At 39.4% G+C, this 20,764-nt stretch overlaps 1 protein-coding gene across 1 annotated transcript in view; it reads right to left on the bottom strand.

Moving 5' to 3' along the window:
* lrmda (leucine rich melanocyte differentiation associated) overlaps positions 1-20,764 on the bottom strand; it is a 238,599-nt gene that overhangs the window by 80,291 nt on the left and 137,544 nt on the right. The window contains exons 3-5 of the mRNA XM_011484417.3: positions 5,249-5,375; positions 3,818-3,957; positions 1,220-1,346 (exon numbers count right to left, since the gene is read on the bottom strand). Of these exons, the coding sequence (XP_011482719.1) occupies positions 1,220-1,346; positions 3,818-3,957; positions 5,249-5,375 (394 nt within the window). The remainder of the gene's footprint in view (positions 1-1,219; positions 1,347-3,817; positions 3,958-5,248; positions 5,376-20,764) is intronic.

The following is a 20,764-nucleotide window of genomic DNA, read 5'->3' as shown; positions in this document are numbered from 1 at the left end:
CCATTTTCTGGAGAAGATTCTCTAAGGTGTCTGTCCAGGTCGGTTGTGGAGCCGGTTCTAGATGGAATGAGTCCCCCACCCCCACCCCCGGCGCTCAGCGCAGTTATTCACGTAGCAGTCAGGTGCAGCTTGAAAGGAGACTTGAGAGGGACGCTCACATTTTGTAGCAATAAGACACTAAAAACCAGAGAGATGCTAAAAGTGCTGCCTGGTTCGCAGTTTTAGTGGCATCAGCCACTAAAGTGTTAAAGCAGTATAGAGCGGACACACAGCTGATCCTCCAGTACGCAGTACTGGACCCAACCAGCTGCCTTTTCAGCCCTGTGTTTTCCTAACAAGATTGGAAGGTAATGTCGTCAGCAAATGTTAGTTTTAACTGCCTCGAATGATGTTAGGAGTTACAGGTATTGTATTTACGCTAACTCATCAATGTGGCCAGCGTGTTTTGTTTTACAAACAAGTTCTAAAATTCACCCTAAACAAAGTCTGACTGGATCTTGTCTTGCTTTATGCACCTCATAGTTTAGTGTGCCTTATAGGCATATATAAAACAAGTTTGAAATAGACCATTCATGGACGGTGCGCCCTATAGTGCAAATCATTTGATACCTTTGATTGTTTTGGGTTGCTTATTTATGAATTTTTCAGGGTGAAGAAACCCTGGAAATATTTGCTATTCCAAACCTTTTCATTTATAAAATTTTAATTAGCGCAACACAAAAGGTTGAAGTGGTTTGACAGATGAACCTCTCAAACTCTAATTGGTTAAGCCTAAAACAAGAGACAGGCCAATAAATGCACAGACTTCAGATAATGAAGCGATAGTGTGGAGCGTGTACACGAGCTGTCACTCCAATCACCAGCCATGTCACACCAAGCAACACGAGTGTGACTGGACAGCCGGCCGTCGTCTTTGATCTGGGCTCATGCATACAAAATCAGGTCAAGCTGTGGTCATGGCGCTTACACGCACACACACATTAGGATAAAACATGCACAAACGTTTAATGCTGCAGAGAAAAAAACAAAAAAACGGATTCCTTTCAAAGGCCCACACCACTAGGACTGTTGTAAAAGAAGACTGACAGCCAAGCATGTGGACGAAGAAAGAAGGGATAACGGAGCTGAATGGAAAAGGAAGAGAAACCTCATCAATGCTGCAGAGGGACTACAGCTTCTAAAAGTTATTAGGATAAAAAAAAAAAAAAAGGAGACTTACAGCTTCGGATTTGGGCTTGACCACTTTCATGAATGCCCCCCTTGCTCGTGCCTCCATCAGTTCCGTTTTGGTTACTTTCCTGGTGTCCAAAAACTTCAATTGGGGCAGTTTGTGAAGAACAAAGTACCTGTGAGAAACAAACAGCTTTAGATTTTAGAGGCTGATTCCTCCTAAAAAAGATGGAATCTAGGGAAAGAACTAATAATCACCCAGACACAAATTCTTATACTGTATGTAAATGTGAACATCAGTAGAAGTTCAAAAGAAGTCATGTTTACCTCGATTCAAGGGTGATGCAGATTTAATGGTGAGATTTCCTCCTGTCTAATAACCTTCAAAGTCGATAAGTAAAAGAATGCCTTATAAATAGTACACAAGAAGATACAACCTGCCTGCCAGAGCTGTCATTCTAAAGGCATCAGAGATATCTCTTTAAGCCTTCAGACACACTCTGTCTTTCACTGGGAGGGAGAGAAACGTCAAAAGATAATGGCTGGAATACAAAGATGATAACAGATTCTTTCACTGGCAGCCATAGTCAGAAGAACCAGTATGTCAGGGCTGAGTTGGGAGCCCAGAGGAACGCGCACGCGGCATCTAAGTGGAGGGTGACAAAGGACGGGGAGAGGGGGTCGAGGTACGGACACGACCTGCACGCAAAGAGCTGTGACAAATTGATGATGGCGATGGCGATGAGGGAAGATGGCAAAGTTTGTGTCAAGTTTTCAACACCTGAAGATAATAAGGAGGGTGACAGGGATCAGATTTAGACTGACACAGGACGAAAAAAACTCAGTGCTAATTAAGAAAAAAACCTTTTCAATTAACTTGCAATAGACATAAAGTTGGATAATTGTTATTTAAGTAAAACAATGAAAAGTATGTGGCCCTAATTAGATTTCTGCGTTCTAATTTTTGATTATTATATATATAAAAAAAAAAAACTTTAATCGCATTAGATTTAGTACACCTAAATCTATTAGGTTCCATTCCTGTTCCCTACCTCCCTCCATGTAAAACGACTTTGTTCAGTGTGTTTCCATGATGAAATGTGAAGATGCCCTTGGGAGACATGCAGAGAGCTTTTTCTCCATTGGTAACCTACCATCACAGGGTCAGAGCAGATGACAAGGCTCTGTCAGCCAGTGAGGATATTAATGATTCAACTCCAACCACACAGGGAGGAGAAAAAAGAAAAGGAGTTCTGGGGGGGGGTCCCAGCTAAGACGTAGGAGAGGCTAGTTTTTTTTTTTTTTTTTAATTGAAAATATTACTTGTAGGCATCTCATAAATACATTAAAAAAGGGTTTACAGTAAAATTTTTGCTTTGATTTATTCCAGGAAGAAACCAAATAAACTAAAATCTAAGTTGTTTTGATCAGGAAATGAACTATTAACCATAAATAGTTACTCAAAAAACAACTTGAATTTCTTTTGAACTTTTTTTTTTAAATCAAAACACATTAGATATCAATATACATTTTTTGGAATAATGTGTGCTTAGGCCGCAGCTGCAGGTCGACCGCTCTTTGATCCGCCACGACAGCAGATCGAACAAACTGATAACGCACCAAAGGTTAGGAGGTCAGAATGTCAAGAAAAAAGTTCATTTATCTTCATAGATCATGGAAGATGAAATGGAAACTGGATGAGCCACATTTTTAAGACAGTTTAGTGGCTTTTTTACCTGACATGTCTAAACAATAGAATCTTGCAGGATTCGAACAGCCACGGAAACACAGAGTCCTCCAAGTACGGGACATTTAACCTAGCTGCACACATGACAATACTGTGGGAAAGAATACTATATTTCTATGTCACTGCACTAATTGGGGCACCGATGTGGCGTACCAGAGTATTTCACTTGAGAGACTAAGAGCTCCTGAGGCACTGGGCTGGGTATTTATTGCCCAAGGCCAGTACTGTCACGACCTGCATACAGCCTAGTCTTGTCAGACATGAAATCTGCATCACGCTCAAATTGATGTTTTACTATGTGACACATAATGAATATTACATTACAGGACTGTAGACAATGTCAGTCAAAACAGAACAGCTTTCCTCACCAGTTAGATAAGGATGTGAGGAGGGGGAGGGAGGGGGATGAGGGGGGGCACAAAGAGGGATTATTCAAGAAAAGCAGGGGTGGTAAATGATTAATAGGAGACGCAGAGTCAGAAACAAGCACTTATGGCTAAAACAGACAAAAGAGAGTATGCTTTTCGCCTTTTATCGCATTTCATGTAAAGGACCCTGACAAATGGTGGTCATATAGCAAAGGCTTGAGGCCTAGCTTGATGTTTAATGCATCATCTGCTCTGGTAAGGCAGGATAGTAAACACTCATTTGTGGTGGTGACTAGTCACACATGAAATCCATTTTTGCAAACTGGAGAGAGGGGGAAGCGTGGAGGGCAGCTGACAAAGCTTTTAGAGAGATGTGGTTGAATCCACAGTCTGGTTATGAAATAAAACAAATCTACGATGAGAGAAAGGCATTTTTTTTTCCTTTTAAGTACGCTTGTATTCCGCCGTTCCCCATCAGGGGCTAATGTTTATTTTAAATTGCCGTGTGGCTCCATGACACATAACAACCAACCTGTATCTCTGGTAGTCGTCCTCATCCTTATCCGGGCTAACCAGCTGGTTAGGGCAGGCCTCATTCCCCAGCAGGCTTAGGTACTTGAGAGACGGGGTCACATCAGCCAAGTGTTCCAGCAGGGCTTCGATATCAGTCAGGTGTCAAAGGGCGGATGTCAAGGACCTAGTGCTGTTAATTACATTAGCATTTACTACCCACACAGCCCCTCCCGAGCCTGTCTACACTAAAACACATCACTGTCAAATTTACCGAGGTGCTCAAAGAGGCTAGTCAGTGGCTTTGTGAGGCCGGGCAGACAGAAGGGCAATTTAAGGTGCAAGCTTTGGCATATGGCACTGACACAATTTGGCTCCTGCACTCACTCTCTCTCAATCTCTTTCATTTCCTAGGTGGCCGGGTGCAGAGCAGTGACAAAATGATGGATGCCCTGTGGTTCAAACAGTCCGTGCCTCTCGGAGCTATGCTGTGGAAAACTTTAGCGAAAATGTGGAAAAAACAAACAGCCCCTAAGCAGGCGCATTCATCACTAATACATTCACTTGGAAAATTGAGCCCCAAAGTGTCAAAATACAACTGCACTAATGCGGTGCTCGAGCTTTAAAATGGCACCGTGCCACTGCAGGATGTACATAATTGGCCTATTAGCATGTGCCGACCACTTCACAACCAAACTCAGCACACAGTCCCAGATGCACACTTCAAGGAGTCCCAGTTTTCATGTTGACTCTAGAAGTGAGCGAGTGTGTATGTGGGGGCTTCGTTACCCAGCAGGATCTGCATAACCAAAGGAAAACAGGACACGTTGCCGATCCTGTTCTGAGGTTTGGAAGGGAAGTTCACACTTCTCTGACTGATCAGAAGCAGTGTCGCGAAATCCCTGTATTAAATTTGCAGTAAGTGTGCATGCTCTGGTTTTTAAGATGTTTACAACCGCTGCAAAGAAGAAAAGCGGGTCTGTTCAGAGAACATACAATTAATGCCTGCATCACAGTAAAAAATATTAAAGGTTTGAGGCATTTGGAGTCTTTCTGATATGCATAATACAAATTGGAAAATCTCTCTTATTTTTCTTTTTTTTAACTAATACAACACAGCAAATATGCACACATATATAGTATTTCTTAACTATGCCTCAGGTTTAATCCCTTTCATTCTCTGCAAATGAAACAGATCTGTTATGCTGGCTGTTGAATCACATTCCACTAGAGGTCCCTGTGGTTCAAAAACCAGTACTTGTGCAAAAGCCAAGTTCCTGTAGTCTCTTTTCCAGCTCACAGTGCTTCCTGTAGAATTGTGGCTCTACAAGAGGAGTGTCCCGCTACCACAACAAAAGCTTAAAAAACCCATTAATTCCTAACTGATGCATGTAATTTATAACTCAGAAATTTACGACATATCCTGACCAGAGGGATTTTCTCAAAAGGATATTTGGTTCTTATTAAGTGTAAGGGTGTGAAGGTTGGGTAACCTGGGCAACTGGAGGTCATTTCCCAGCAGATTGTTATCCACGACCAGTTCTTCCAGCTCAGTGAACATTTTAAGGCCTGCCAGTGACCTGTAATGATAAGGAAAGGAGAAAACTGTTATGGCTCCAAAATCTGGTCAGCTGTTATTGTGCAGAAATAAATTTTTCAGTCTCTTTCATACACCAGGAGAGTTGGGGTCTGGGGCTGTCAGGGAAGTGAATGACAAGAATTAGTGGTGCTGAGCTCCCCTGGCATGGTGAGGCATCCTTCAGTGGCTGGCAGGATGAAGGATGGGGGTCACTTGTGAGTAGCCAGGATTCAAAACAAAAGGCTTCAGAAATGCGGCAAGCAGGATGAATTTGTCAATGTCCTGTGCCTTGAGGCGCCCAGTTTCGCCTGACCCTAACCCTCCATTCCCAAGACAAATCACTCTGTCACAGTTCACCTTCACTCCCCAGACACAAATTTAACTTGTCATCCATCATTTTCACTGAGGCACCGGAATACACTTGCAATCACAGATGGAATGGAGGGGAAACTTTTTTTTTTTGCTAGTGATGCATGGAAGGGGTTATCGTTTATGTTTTTTTTTTTGACTCGCTGCTTTTTTTTGTGACACATTTAAAGAGTTGAGGGGTCATCTTAGCTTTTTTTTACTCCCAGTGTCTGTCACATTTATTCACATTTGTTCAATTGACAGAGGGTGGTGAGGAGAAGTTATGGTCAGGCCTTACAAAATCATGCGAGCTAGGAGGACGGAAAGATTCCCTTGGAGCGTCATCAAACGCTCACACTGTCAACATGCCATGTTAAGGCGTCCTGATGGAATTCATTGATATTTAAAGAGGACAGGGTTTAGGCTGAACTAAAATGATTTTATTGATCCTTCAGTCAGAAGTCCTGTTTGCATAGTTGTGCACATAACTTTAACCCTGTAAAGCCCACTATAGCAACAAATTAACAGAAAAATTCAAATTTATTGGAATTACGATGTTTTAAACCCATTCATGAAATATACAAAAAAAAGCAATGTCATTTTTTAAAATAGATAGTATCAGTTATGATTTGTTGGGATATTTGGTCTTTTGGTTGAAGAAAAACCAAATTTGATGCACACATTTTTAACATGGTGTAACTGTATTATAAAGAGTTCATTTTTTTACAAATTTAGACTTTTTTTCAATAGAACAAAATACAAATAGCAGTTCATGACTTGTTCTCATCATAAAGTTTTGAAAAATAACTTTTTTCCCCGCTAGAAGTGTTGACAGAAGTCGCCATTTTGAAATTAGCAGGAAATGCCCTTCTACTGCCCCTAGTGGCTTGATGGTGAACTACAGGCAGGAAAGCATTGGAACAAAGTATAAACAATGGGTTTTTAAGGAAGATTAGGATTACGCCAATGAGATAAAGGATTTCAGAAATGTGTGTTTTAAATATGATATGAACAAAGTTAAAGACAATTGACATACCCACAACAAGAAGCATTAAAATATCTCGTAAAATTATAAAATATTTGTTGTCTTAATTTCTTCTCTTCATTGGTGCTTCACTTTAATCAATTTTGGGTCTATTTGGTTTTGCAAAGCTCTGGTGAGGTCTAGCCACAGAATTTCAATAAGCTTTGACTTTAATATTTACCTTTTTTTAATTGACCATCGTATACTTTGTTTGTTGTCCATGATCTGGTTGGTTGGATGTAGTTTGGTTAAGGTTTTTAGTGACCTACCTGCCACTGCTGTCAATGCCTAACAGATGGTTTGTTTTCAGATTAGATTTTACATTTATTTTTGCTTTGCAAACCCACAGAAAAAAAAAAACATGCAGGCAAAAATCTGTTTCAAAGGACCTATAGCGTGCAATTCTTAAGCCTTTCAGATAAATCTATATCCATATATATGATAGTATACCTTTGGCACAATCTAGAACACACTTTTTCATGAATATGAGTTTTTTTCGCAGCTCATATTCCAACCCGGAGAGTTGTTGATGTAAGATGACTTGATCTAGGACGCACCAGCTTCCTCTCCTTGTGGGTGCCGCCCATTTCATGATGTCAACCTAGAGTCGGCAGCGTGTTTGCGTTTCACGTAAAACAAACACCATTCAAACTTTTTGCAAAGATGGATGTGTATATTGTGCACATAAAATGAAATCACAGCTAGGTCTGCTGAGAAAGTGGGTGTTTGTGTTAGCCTGGGGGCGGAGCTGGTAGCACAGTCTTCCTTGAAGGGGTTGTTCCTCACTTTGTTACATCACAATTTGAGAACCCGCTCATTTTCATGGATTGGGAGGGGCTGGTGCTCAGAGGGCAGGTTTTTAGAGGAATACTCAGAAATGTGTGAATGGATCAAAATCCAGCTTTGTTTTTTGTGAGGAACTAACATTATAATACACTTAAAAGCTCAAAAAAGTTGATTTTGCATCTGGAGGCCCTATAAGTATACTGGTTCTATTCATACAGTCATAAACTTAAAAAAATTAACACAATCATTCAGGTTTGTTGGATTAAACAGCACACACAATATAGTACAACTCAAGATCATTAATGTTGCTACAGTTTGTGATACATTTGTCTTTAGTTGATCTTAAAAAACACAGTGCAGTGTTTTTTCTTAACAGTTTTATTTGAGATTAACCCCCTTGACGCCTTTTGATGGAAATATGCTTGAAACCACTTCTGCTCCTAATTTAATTTAGTAAAAAAAATAAGATAGTTTTTGTCATAGCTGGAAATACAATCAGGTTTCAAAAAATTTACATTTTTTTCTTTGTTGAAATAATTATACATACTGTTGGAACTAATCCAAAATGCACTGTTATCTTAAATAGCACCTAAACTTAAATGTGTCAAAGCTATTTTGCTAAAAACAACAAACATGAAATGCAATTTATCTATTTATTCATCTCAGCTAATATGTCACTGACGGGGAATTCAGAAGAACATGCCATTAATCTGCTGGAATAATCTTTGCTCATGTGAAGCTAAGCATGACCCCCCAGCACTTTAAAAAGGAATTATTTCATTTACTGTGAACAAAAGGCTGCAAACAAACTGCAGCCACCTGTGTATGCGTCCATATTTGAATGTGTGTGTGTGTGTGTGTGTGTCTGTATGATGGGCTGCAGTCCTGTGGGTTATGTTATTAGCTGCTCGGTTAAAGGGAGCCGCGTGGCTCAGGAGGGAGCCTTATTAATTGTTGTTTTCATGTCACCACCACTGCGTGCACTGGCTGATTTAATCAGTTAAATTCACAGCCAGGGGAGAGCCTCTAAGTCCCATCCAGCATTAGCTACAGTGCAGGGATTGAACTTCTAATACATTCCAGCTTTTGTGCTCCCTCTGCAGACTTCCATCTCTGGTTTCATTACTTTGTAGAAGCTTTCTTGTTTAAATTTGCTGCTCGAGGAAGTAAAGTTTGGGCATTGCAGCAAAAGTACCTTCCATCTGTAAGAACAAAGTTGCTTTTAATAAAACTAATGAGAAAAGTTGACTTGAGGCTGATATTTAGTTCATAATATGGGAGGCAAAACGTACAAGCAGCCAAAGAGGTTACAATATATGAGCTTTTATTGTGTTAAAATTATATTCACTCAAATAGCACTGCATAAACATCTTTATTATAGATGATCACACACACATATATGTTCATATATATATTTTTATATATGAAAAGTATATACATTCTTTACAAAAACGTTGAATTAGACTATTTTGAAACTTAAATGGCCATTTTCTAAACCTCTACCGAGCAAAAGAGGAAGATAAAGAGGCTGCAGCTTTAACGAGGTGAGGCAATGAATCTTCTCCTTGTTAAGATAATTATGATCAGCCTCATTGTCAGAGCTAATACTTCACACGGGGTGTCTTTACGCTTTGACTACCACTTAGCCTGTGTAAGCCCACCATTATACATCACACATAACTGCGTGCATCAGTGTCTGTGCATCGGAGCTTGCCTAAGCAGTGCGTGTACGTGCTGAAACCGCCATTATCTGCAAATATCCAGTCTACTGAGTCCAGAGGCTAGATAAAGTCATTTTTAGCTTGGCACAGGAAAGAAGGGGAGGACGGGAGACAGCAGACAAGGACACTGAAGAGGAGACGCTGACATTGGGAGATCAATAAACTAATACTGAAGCCGACACGGTGATTGATAAACCACTGCTGACAACAGAAGGAAGAAAACTCGCGACCATTATTGGCTAAAACGTCAGTCACTCCTGGCAGTGGTGTGCACCGGTGTCATGTCGGATATCCGCAGGCAACAAATGAAAAATTAAGAACAGCACTTTTGTCTCTTTTAGGAGAGTTGTAGACTCTTGCTTTTGCTGCCGTGTTTGGAATTGTTGCCAAAATTGTTCCAATTGTTCTTTTGGAAACAAAGTAAATGATAAGCCCTAAAATACATTCAAGGTGATGTATACTGTATTTGTAAGGCATTGGCCCCCTGCTGACATAGTATACGTATAAAGTTGCAACGTCTGAAATATTCAAGCTATACTTTTACTCTTGTAGCAAAGGGGGTAGCATTCGCTAATGACTGATGTGCTCTTCTAGATTTCACTTTGAAAAAAGAAATGCATGCATGCATGAAGGTCCAGTGCTGCACAGTGACTGGCAGACTGTCATTCTGTGCAGAGGGCAGCAGATAAATGTCTGATGAATTGACCAATCCTATGACCAGGATGCTCTTCATATGCACATAATGATGTGCATAATGGACTCGGTACAGATTGCCTGTCAAGATACGGTGGCAATATGAATAGTTAAAAAAAAAAAAGTGGGGGCCTCACCAATCCTTGTGTGCAGGATTTGTTTTGGTCAATCTTTTAGTAAAAGTGGATGAAGCAAAAAGAAAAAAAAATGGAGTGGTGAGTCAAACTATAGGGAATTCACATTGGAGTCTCAACTAAAAGCATAAAACCCACCAATTTTTTATATTAAAAGGAGTCATTAATATTAAGTATTTTTTAAGTATAAGTCCGTTTTTTTTTTTTTTTGCAGTTTGGCAGGAGATGCGACTTATATGTGATGAATTTTATAAAAATAAATAGCAACAACCTTTACATGGCAGTGTAGGTGTGTATTAGTATCTGTTACCGACAGCAACGCAGAAGAAGAAGCGCCACTTAGTCTTTCGCTGGTTGTTCTTAAGCACACGTGTCAAACTCAAGGCCCGGGGGCCAAATATGGCCCGCCATGTCATTTTATGTGGCCCGTGAGAGAATTTTTTAATTTCTTAAAAATACAAATTTTCTTTAGTTAATTACATATTATTTATGTGTAGTTGCGGTAATTATTCATTGTTTGGAGGTCTTGTGTGTGTATGCAGACAAAAAGTTACACGTGACTGTGTAATACGTGTTCTTTCTAGCTCAGTTTTATGTTGTTTGTCTTTATTCACTTGGACAGTTTGATCCTTCATTAATGGAGTGATGTAGGTTTTACTAAGCGGACAAAATTTCAAAGGATTTATGCTACAGTAACAAGTAAACATATGTTTTCTATGCAACTGTAATTGTCCCTTTAAAATGTTATAATGAATAAATAATGAGTTATTTAACATTAAGGAGTAGTTACATTTATTTTTCATTACATATAGTTACATGTATAAGTTACATTTGGCCCTTTGAGGACAGCCACTATGCTGATGTGGCCCTCGGTGAAAATGAGTTTGACACCCCTGTTCTAAAGGGACACAGAGGATGAAGAATTGAATGGATTTAGTGATGCAACGAGTTTAGCCGACTTGTTAGCATGTTCTTTATCTGAATAATTGTTTATACATAGCGCTAATATACTAGATTCCTTAAGTTTTATGAAGTGTTACGGTAGTGAAGCGTGCATATTTTTAAGATTTGCCTTTTCAAAATAAAATGTCAGTTTTTGTTTCCAGATTTTGTGAAATAAATGCCTCTTAAAACTGCAGATTTTACATGATTTCATTTCTTCTTTTGTTATGCATTCTTTTGGCTACTGCCATTTATCCTCCAGAGCGACTTACCTTATAGTCCAAAAAATATGGTAGTTTAAAAACTTATTTTAAAAATAATTGGTTATGACTTTTGTAAAGTGAAAAAAAAAGCTTAAACATAATTTTTGTCTTTTAAGTCCCACTCTGATCATATTTTGATGTATTGTAAAAGTGTTCCCAATGGCCTTTCAATTATGATTACGCTGTTTTTAGTCAATATCCAATAAAATGTGTTTCGAAATCTAGCACTTAGTTTCTGCAGAGCGGCCTTAGTTTGTTTGAAGTTCACCTTTGACTTGTGGGCGGGACCATTGACTAGGAGTAACCCCGCCTCCTTTCCCCTACCTATTGCTTAGAGCTCAGAGTAGGGAGCTTGATGTAGGCAATTTCCACCTCACAAATATGATTTATTTCAAAATGTATTTTTCATCTGCTCCTGATTCACAATGATTTGAATGGAAACATGATCAGAAATGCAATTTTGAGCTCAATTCTCTTGATATATGTCCACCACCATTAGAAAAATGCCACAAGAATATGTTAAAAACACACAAAAGAAAATCAAATTTTCATCAGAGTGGGTCTTTGATAAACCATAGCTTAGAGTTTGGGGGGGTTTAAAAAATAAGGCCCCGATATTTTGGTATGTTATCTGTTAGTTGGCATTAAATTCTCTGGAACCATGACATTCTCCATCAAGCTGCTTTCACAAACATATAAAAGCAGAAAAAGACCCCATTTGGCTCCTGGGCATATTTGCTTACAGAAATGTTCATTACTCCTGTTCCGACTGTAGTAAAAAAAATGTAACAAATTATTTAAACAGTAACCCATAAATCTCCAAATAAAACATCAAAACCTTATCAGAATTAGCTTATATGAAATGACATTATCTGCACAGAAAGTGTGCCCTGTAACCCTTCATGCATCCCTCCCACAAACTCCACAAAGCTCAGATCAGGTCTGTTCCAGCTCCCTTCCCTCCAGCTACAGTGTGAGGCCTTTGTGTGTGCACATTTGAATTAGAAAGTCATTGTGTGGGTCCATCTAATCCACAGATCTCGCTTCTCAGGCCTGGTTTAGTTCAACAGCACGCCCCGTCTCTGCATTGCCAGGCCTCAGGTGGCAGTCATTTAAAGATCACACATCCAGGACAGACATAGCCTTTTATGAATGCATGTCAATTCACACATGGAAAGGGGATTACATGTCTCCTCCCAGGCAGCTGCAAATTACTATTAATGGCAATGCAAATCATTAGAGTGCACTCAGCGCTGCCAGCAAATCTCCCTTTTTATGTGGGTTCACTCTAATCTGTTTTGAATTTGGCTCCATGCTTACTCCTAATATAAAGCATCAACATGTTTGATAAAGAAAAAAAAAGTTCAACTGATTGTGGCCTTTTACTCCACAGACATCATTTGCTAAACAAAATTATGTTTAGTAGAAAGTAAACTGAACAGAGAAGGTATCGAAGACGCAGAACTGGCCGTTTGTTGTGATTAAAAAGTTGAATAATTCTACTCATTATTGAACTCTATTAGGGATAATGATGTGAGGAGAGCAGGTTTGGTATTTGAAAATGTAGAAATCGCAGAGTGTCAGACAAAAACGGAAAACCAGCTCTGTGAGTGATAATGCTGCCGCAATATCGGAGTTACAGACGACCCCCGTGGACGTTCCTGCTGAGTGCGTGAGGTTAATATTCTCCCTCTCAGTGTCATTAGTGCTGGCAGAGGGGCTGGGAGCTCTGTGAATAAGACAAGCCTGATCCTATCAATTTAAAGTCCCCCCTCAAACACACACACAGAGCAAAAAACTGACAAATCAAAGCCACTGTACTGAGGTCAGCGTACCTGCCCCGGTGCTTCCCTTTGCACCTCAAATCCCTCTCTGATTAATGACCGCGGGCCAACCCCGGCAGGGGGATAAGGACTTGACAGACATCCCTGTCAGCTTCAGCCTCATAAGCCTTGCTTGACCCCAGTTTGTCCTGGGATGAAAATTAAGCTCTAGCAACGACCTAACGGAGAGGTAGAAGACAGTTGCTTATGTCACATTGAAGAATGACATGGAAGGCAGAATGGAGCGTGAAGATCTCGTTTTGGACCTCAATTGCTCAAGTGAGCATGTCCTCTTTGTTCCTGCTCGAATTTCCCTTGCCTGCACCAGACCATTCCCAAATTATTCATGTTAGGAGGAATACTAATGCAGGTGAAAGTTAGTTTACTGTCCTTCTAATAAAGATTTGTGAAATCAGTTTGAACGATGTGGAGATTGCTATTAAAATATAAAGCCTCATCTAGTCAGTGTTGGGTTAATTACTTATTTCAGTTACTGGATGAAATTGTAATGACATTACTTTACTCATGAATTTTTTTAAAAAGTATTTCACTACTCGATACTTTACCTTTTTCCACTCACATGCAAATTCTCAAGAGAGAAACGCTTATGCAAACAAGATTCCCTATAGTCACTTAACTTTTTTTAAGCCACAACTTTGTGAAAAGTATGAACATGGCTCATGATATAACCTGGCTTTATTAGAATTCAGACAGCAGTATGAAAAATTGACAATATTTTTCAGCTTCGGTCATGGACATCTTTCCCCACAAGCTTTGTGTGGCAGTGGGATCTTGCCAAGTGTTTGGACATGATGCCTGTTGACACTGTGGAAAGCAGGACATCACTTGCATTTAACCGAAATGCTTTTACCTTTCTTTTCAACAGTTTGGAAATAATCGGAATATCTCCAGTTGCCGAATGCCCTTACAAATCCGTCCACGTCCATATTTCCATCTTATTTTAAACATTCTCCAACCTTGCTTGCATTAGTGCGCATGAGTCAATAACTGTGTTTTTTTTTTTGTTTTTATTAATCTCTATTGTTTTTCCTTTACCTGGCAGAAACACGTTAGTCACCTATAAGGTTTCCATGAACCAAAACATGAGTAACAAAGTAGTATATAGTCTAGTAATTGTAATTTAACTACCAAAAATTGAATTGTATTTCATGACGGTCCTCCTTTATTGTCAAAAGTAATGAAATTACAATAATTTGTTACTTTGTCACCAACACCACATCTAGTATGCAATAAAAGACTAAAGTTGACCAAACCGACTGAAAAATGTTGGGGACAGTAAAGTATCTTTGAAAAAAAATCAAAAACTAAAAAGCATGACGAAGAACATCTCAAGCAGCCAGTAAGCCATAACAATCATCTATTGATAGCTCACTACATCATGTTTACCTTTCAGTTATTGTCAAAGATTTTGGTAATTCACTCCTTAACTTGCTCTGGGCTGCTACTCGTAACTTCCAGGGCTGACGTCATTTCTCCTCCTCCATCTACAGAGAACCCATTTGCATGATAAATCAGAACGACCGGGGTTCACTTGTTTAATCTAAGTTGTGCTGAGTCGCCACACTTGACGAATGAACCTTGGAGCGACCAAGCCTGAACCTTCCAATTCTGAATTTTATCCAAACCAGAAAATATCAAATGTTGCAGTTCAAAAAATAACCACTAGAGGCAGGTTACAGAAGAGAAAAAATCTCCATAGACTTTTTTCAGTCAATTTATCCACCAAAAATAAACATTTCCTGCATGTACCATTTTATTACCTTTTAAATGATATAATGATTATTTTTGTTTTGTTAAGTTCTATCAAAATATTTCTATTCTGGTAACCTCGATCAAATTTTAAAACTTGTTTTAAAAAACAATATTTAACGAGCTGTTTAGATAAAAAAAAACTATATGCATCATATGAAAACTAGAGAGCACAGACCCATCGTTTCATGTTGAGGTAATTTATAAAGGAAGATGTTTTGTTGTTCATAATTTGGTCAATAAGTAAAGATGGACGGAGTTATTTCACTTTGTTCGGCAACTTTGCTAGCTGTCTATAGGCATTATAATTTATATCGTCCATACTTTTAGTAGTGGTTCAAATGAAGAAGCCAAAGGAAGAAACAGAAATAAAGATTAATCACTACATTTGGTTTCAAGCATCTTTTGGGTGCATATTGTTTTGTTTTTTTCAAATGATACACATTTTAGGGCTCAAATTAACAGTTATAGATGAAATTGACTTATTTTATCGGTAGATGGGTTGAGCAATAGTGAACCAAAATGAGATCCAAATTTTATTTTGTCCCACAATTTCAGGTATGTTGTTGAGGTGGGCGAAGAAAACCGTGGTCCAAGTGCCCCTCCCACTTCATGCTTTATTGTTGCCATATAGAATCCATTGAGTGGCGTCAGAGATTTTGTCCTTTATAAATGTCTCTGGATGTTACACATTCAAAGTGGTCAGCTTCTTTTGGGGATGGGGTCCCTCAGTCTTCCTTTGACCCAGCTGTAGAAAATGAACAACGATCACTGCAGAAATGTTCATTTTTTCCGATTTACCTGCTTTCTTGTTACATTGCCAGACAGAGTGGCAGCTGTTTACCTTGTCCAACACTTGAAAATCATAATACACATCATAGAAAAATCCATCAGAGGCTGTGCAATCATTCCCTCCCCTCAATCCCTGGACTGTGCTCACTGTCCAGTCATGTGTCTTGTGAATGTTTGTGCTGAAAGATTGGTTGTCTATTCTCATGACAAACACCCTCCTCTCTCAGTGAACAGGAGCTGAAAATCAATTCGCTTTGTGGCATCTAAGTCAGTGAGCACATCAATGCAACACAAACGAGCACATGCCTCTAATACAAGCTGTAAAATTACCTTTAAAGGGTCAATCAACCAGCAGTCGGTACACTTCAGAGAAGTTCTTTTGCATTTATGGACACATTTAAATAGTGTATATATTTAAGGAAGCTTTTATTTTGAAGATAATCTTTTTAAAAATCCATTCAATTAAACCAAAAAAAGCACCAAATGACACAGGCTGTGATGTCTGAGCGAGAATCCGAGTTCACTGTCTGTTTGTGCACTCTGTCATTACAGTGTTCAGGCTCTGTGCTTGTCAACATTTCCCTGAGAGGGGGAGCCAACTCGCATTACGTTAGACTCAGTTCAACTGTCAACTGCCAGCCATTTGTATGCTTCAGCATCCACCTAATAGCAAATAATCACTACTCCGCGCTCTCTTCATGGCAAATGATCGATGTTGTCTTGATGTCTGATGGATGACCCTGCCACAGTGATGTCCAGGCATGCATTAAAAACAACCTCTATGAAAAGCCTGTCAGTCTGATCAAGCAGACGAGTGTGCGTGTGCACGCGCTGATGCTGAGGAATGCAGGCACGCAGGTAGAGGGGAAATCGGCAAAGCGAAAGACAGCCGTGATTCCGTTCAGCCAGACAAAAACGAAAGTTCATTTCTATGTATTAGCGGAAAATGTTGAAATGCGACAGGACCTGCGGTGTGATGGGTAGACAGCATTACTGGAGACAGACTACTCACGGACCACCTGGGAGGATTTTCCCCCTCTAACCCTCTCTAACGCACAAACAGCTACCTTTTACCCCTCAGTGTTCAGATTAAAATGCACAGCACCACAATCTTTGATCTCCCACTTGCTGACACAAATCCTTTCAAGCCTCAACATTTTCCTGCAAAGGTAATTAGTGCTAATTAAAAAGTTTCGAAAGCAGTCTAGCGCTGATGTTGATGCCGCGCGCTGCTGGTGCTCGGGCTCGCCCGATGTCAGATTACCCATCTACCCCCTCCCCAGGCCCTGGGGTGGAATGTGTCAGCTACGTTCCTGCCTCTTTTCTGTACAGAACCTCATAACTAGACAACACCAGCCTGCCTGGAACATTTGTAGGAGCAGGAGGAAATCTGGAAGCCCAGTGAGCGGTCTAGCTTTTCCCGTTGACAAATCGATGCTCTTCCGGGGGAAAATGCAATGACACATGTAACAAATTCCAACCCTACGAACACTACAAGTGTAATTCTTAATAGGGATATCCTAGCTTTGGGGGGTGATCAAAATCACTTGAGAAAGAGACCTCTTTTGTAGTCAGGTGTTTGCATAAAACCAAACACGATGACCCTTACAACAATATATCATGCTTTACATGCAAAGTGGAAAGACAAGAGTTTGGGATAAAGTTCCAACTTGTGCAGAATAACGGTGCCATCACTCATTCAGCAGCCTGCCGGATTGCTTTCATCAAGCCTTTATTGTGGTATAATTAGCTGCCTTTGGAGCATATTATTAAGTGGCTCACTGAGTGTCAGGTACACCAGCGTCTCCTAAGTGACACATGCACACACACAAAGAATAGTGTTCCGCAGTGCTTCAAAAAGATAAAACATAATTTAGCATGAATTACAAGTGGATAAATGATAATTAGACAAGAGTTCTTGTCAATTTAGGTATTGTTCTCTATACTTTTTCTGCTATTGCTTCCAAGTCTGCACAAATTATTCAACAAACTCAGAAGTAAACAGAATCAAAGCTGCAAATAAAGTGCAACCTGACTCCCCATTACCCCCTTTAAGCCCCCCCCCCTTCCTCAGCCCCTCCCACCCTAGTCAAAGCTGCACCCGACTAATTCATGAAAAATAAACTTTTTTTCCAGTTTTATCAACTAGCGGTGAAAAACAAGTTCATGTCGTTTTTAAACGAATCAGCAAAAGTAAACTTTCAGATTTCCTTGGCAACTAAGATTTTTTTTTGTTAACCACGCCCACATTCCTAGTATGCTCATGTCATATACCATATTGTTTCATTCAGCATGAGCCAAAGACTCAAGTATTACAGTTACACAATTTGCAGGTTAAAATGTGCGAGCAACAGAAAAAACACCACTTTTGCAATCTTGGTACGCAAATGCTGTTCAAAATCTACAAACTTCTAATTCCAACATTTTTCCCAAGTAGCTTCCCAATGATACTCCAGGAGCTACAAAATAAGGGGAGTTTATACGTGTAGCTGGTACTATTGTAGATTTTTTTTTTTTGAAGTCAACATGGTGGCTTTTTCCTGGCGCCAAAGGTCAACAGAACCTCAGTTGTGGTTGTAGACTTGTGGCGTGTGTGTGTGTGAAATTACCTTAAGATTACTCAAACTGAAGTTAGAGTTTTGGCATGTTGTGTGAACATTGACTAAAATGTCTGCCGTACCATAGATCCTGTTTAGTTTTCCTTTTTTCTTGTTGGCTATTTTTTTTACATCATCATTGGCTCATTTGAATTCATTTTCACTGGGTGCATGCACATTATGAGAATGTGGCGGGGGTGAAATTTAGGTTCAAAGGTGCACTAGGAAAGAAGAATTGTAAAAAGAATATGCAGTCGAGGTGTGCTACAGGCCAGAAGTAGAATAAAGAATAAATGTATGAATAAAGGGAAAGACTTTAAACTGATGTCAACATGAAACTTCATTTCCCACATAGTTTACCTGAACTTCTGAAGCTTGCAATTCCTTAAAAGTGAATAAAAAAAGCATAGAGTAACTTATTTCAAATAAACTCGTAGGTATTAATAGGATCCATGAGTGACATGGAAATGTGCCAGATAGAAGAATAAAGACAATCTGACAAACAACAAAACTATTGATTTGACCTTTGGGATGGTTCCTCTGCTCTTCATTGTTGTTTTCGTCCTGTCTTACACAGCAAAATGAGATAATAGGACATGTCACCACATAAGGCAGTTTGATACCGAATGCCATCATTTTAATTCAAATGTTACATTCTTGGTGACATCTCTGTCGATGAATAATTTGCACTGAATCCCAGTTTGGATGTACAGATTTATCATTCAGCGCCAGACACTTAAAGACATCGACAGATATATTACTTTGATGGGATGACAGTTGAAAGGAAGTAGAAAAAAATAGAACTGCAAATCAACTGTCACACTGTCAGTTGAGGTTTTTGTCACAAAGTTTCGCATAAACATGCTGGATTAGAAATAGCAAACAAGCTGCAGGCCTGAACCAGCGTGCTTGTTCTTTTAGGAATGTAAATGGGCTCTTTTGATCCAAGCTGCATGATATTTAAACAACATGCATCAAAACATATCATGAATAACAGATGTTTATTGGAAGAACAATCTATACATCATCATATAAACACTGACAAGGTGTTTGATATTTGAAAACACTGAAATTATAATGTTACAGAATTTTAAAAAATCTATTTTTGGGAGGAATAAAGCACATACCTATAAATAAAAGTGCAAAAATGCAGATGCAAATAAACACAAAACAAAAGGGCCACTCGAGCCCCCAATCCGATCATCTCTTGGTCTACTGTAATAGCTTTCTTAGTGGTCTTTTCATTACGAATAAGCTGTACTTAACAGAAACACACACAAAAATAAAATAAAAAAACCTTTGTTGTTTAGTTTCTGCAAAGTCTTTGCAGAGAGCAGTACAGAAATTTGCTTCTGAAACTGTTGGAGCAACCCCACCCCCACTTCCCATCACCCATCTTTTTACACGCTCGTTTGCTAGCTTCCAGCCCCAGATTTATTATTGCTATTAATATTAAAATAGCAAGTATTTTAGCCAATGTTCTATTGCTTAAAGAAGCTTGTATTGGCCATGTTTTAAATCTTAGACAATATTAATACTACTATTGACTCAAAAATTGGTGGAGGCAAAGTTTTTTACTGTGAAGTGGGGGGTTGGAGTTGACCCCCCTTTGTCCCCCCGTAGCTCCACCCCTGCTCTTGAACTAGCTTAACTCTTCGACTGTTTACGTTGTTAACATTATTCAAATTGATTCTGATGTGGATAAAAATAGATTTATGTTCATAAAGTATGTATAAAGTCACAAAGCAGCTTCCGAATCTATTGGAATTCTGTTAATTGCGCTAACGGTTAAAGAACGTCAACAATGGAGCTACAGCTCTGGAATCAAAGGGTAAAGTTATTTATTAAATCTTAATTGATTGCACTCGCAAAGGTAAAAATGATCAGAAACACGCTATAATTCAGTCTTTAAATAATTGACGCAGTTGTTTGGTGCTGGACTTGCACAAAGGAACTCAGGGTTCAATTCCCAGAGGGAGTAATGAGTTTTCTCTGGTGTGGTTCCTTGGGCAAGACCCTTGCTGCCTTTGCCTAACTATATAGCCAAAGGTACCCAAGTCTAGGTCCCCTCTGTGCCGGTCCCCATCCCAGAAAAAATACAGGCTTGTGGTAGGAAGAACATCCGGAGTAAAAATCTTTGCCAAACCACCTGTGAGGTTAATAACTCTACATAAAACAATGCAGGGTAGTAATTGCTCTACCATTTTCCTGATTTCAAAAGGAAGACTTTGGTGAGGTCTCATAAGAAAAATTCATAAAGCAACATCACAGTTTTTACGTTACCAACACCAAAGGAAACTTTTGAACTGAGTAGAGATGCTGCTCCACTTAAACTAGGCAGTATAAAGAGGGGTTACTCGACATCCTCACTGCCCAGTTGAAACCACAAGCTGCTGTGGAAGGCATTGAATAAAGGATTAAAAGAAATTCCACCCTTTTTTCCACATTGTCTCCCCTCCTTGCCCTTTCTCCCCGTCTCACTGCTGGCCCATTACCT

This window comes from Oryzias latipes, chromosome 15 (genome assembly GCF_002234675.1).
Source record: "Oryzias latipes chromosome 15, ASM223467v1".
In the NCBI taxonomy this organism is placed as follows: Eukaryota; Metazoa; Chordata; class Actinopteri; order Beloniformes; family Adrianichthyidae; genus Oryzias; species Oryzias latipes.
The sequence above is the reverse complement of the archived record's forward strand: the minus strand, read 5'-3'. Positions and strand labels throughout refer to the sequence as shown.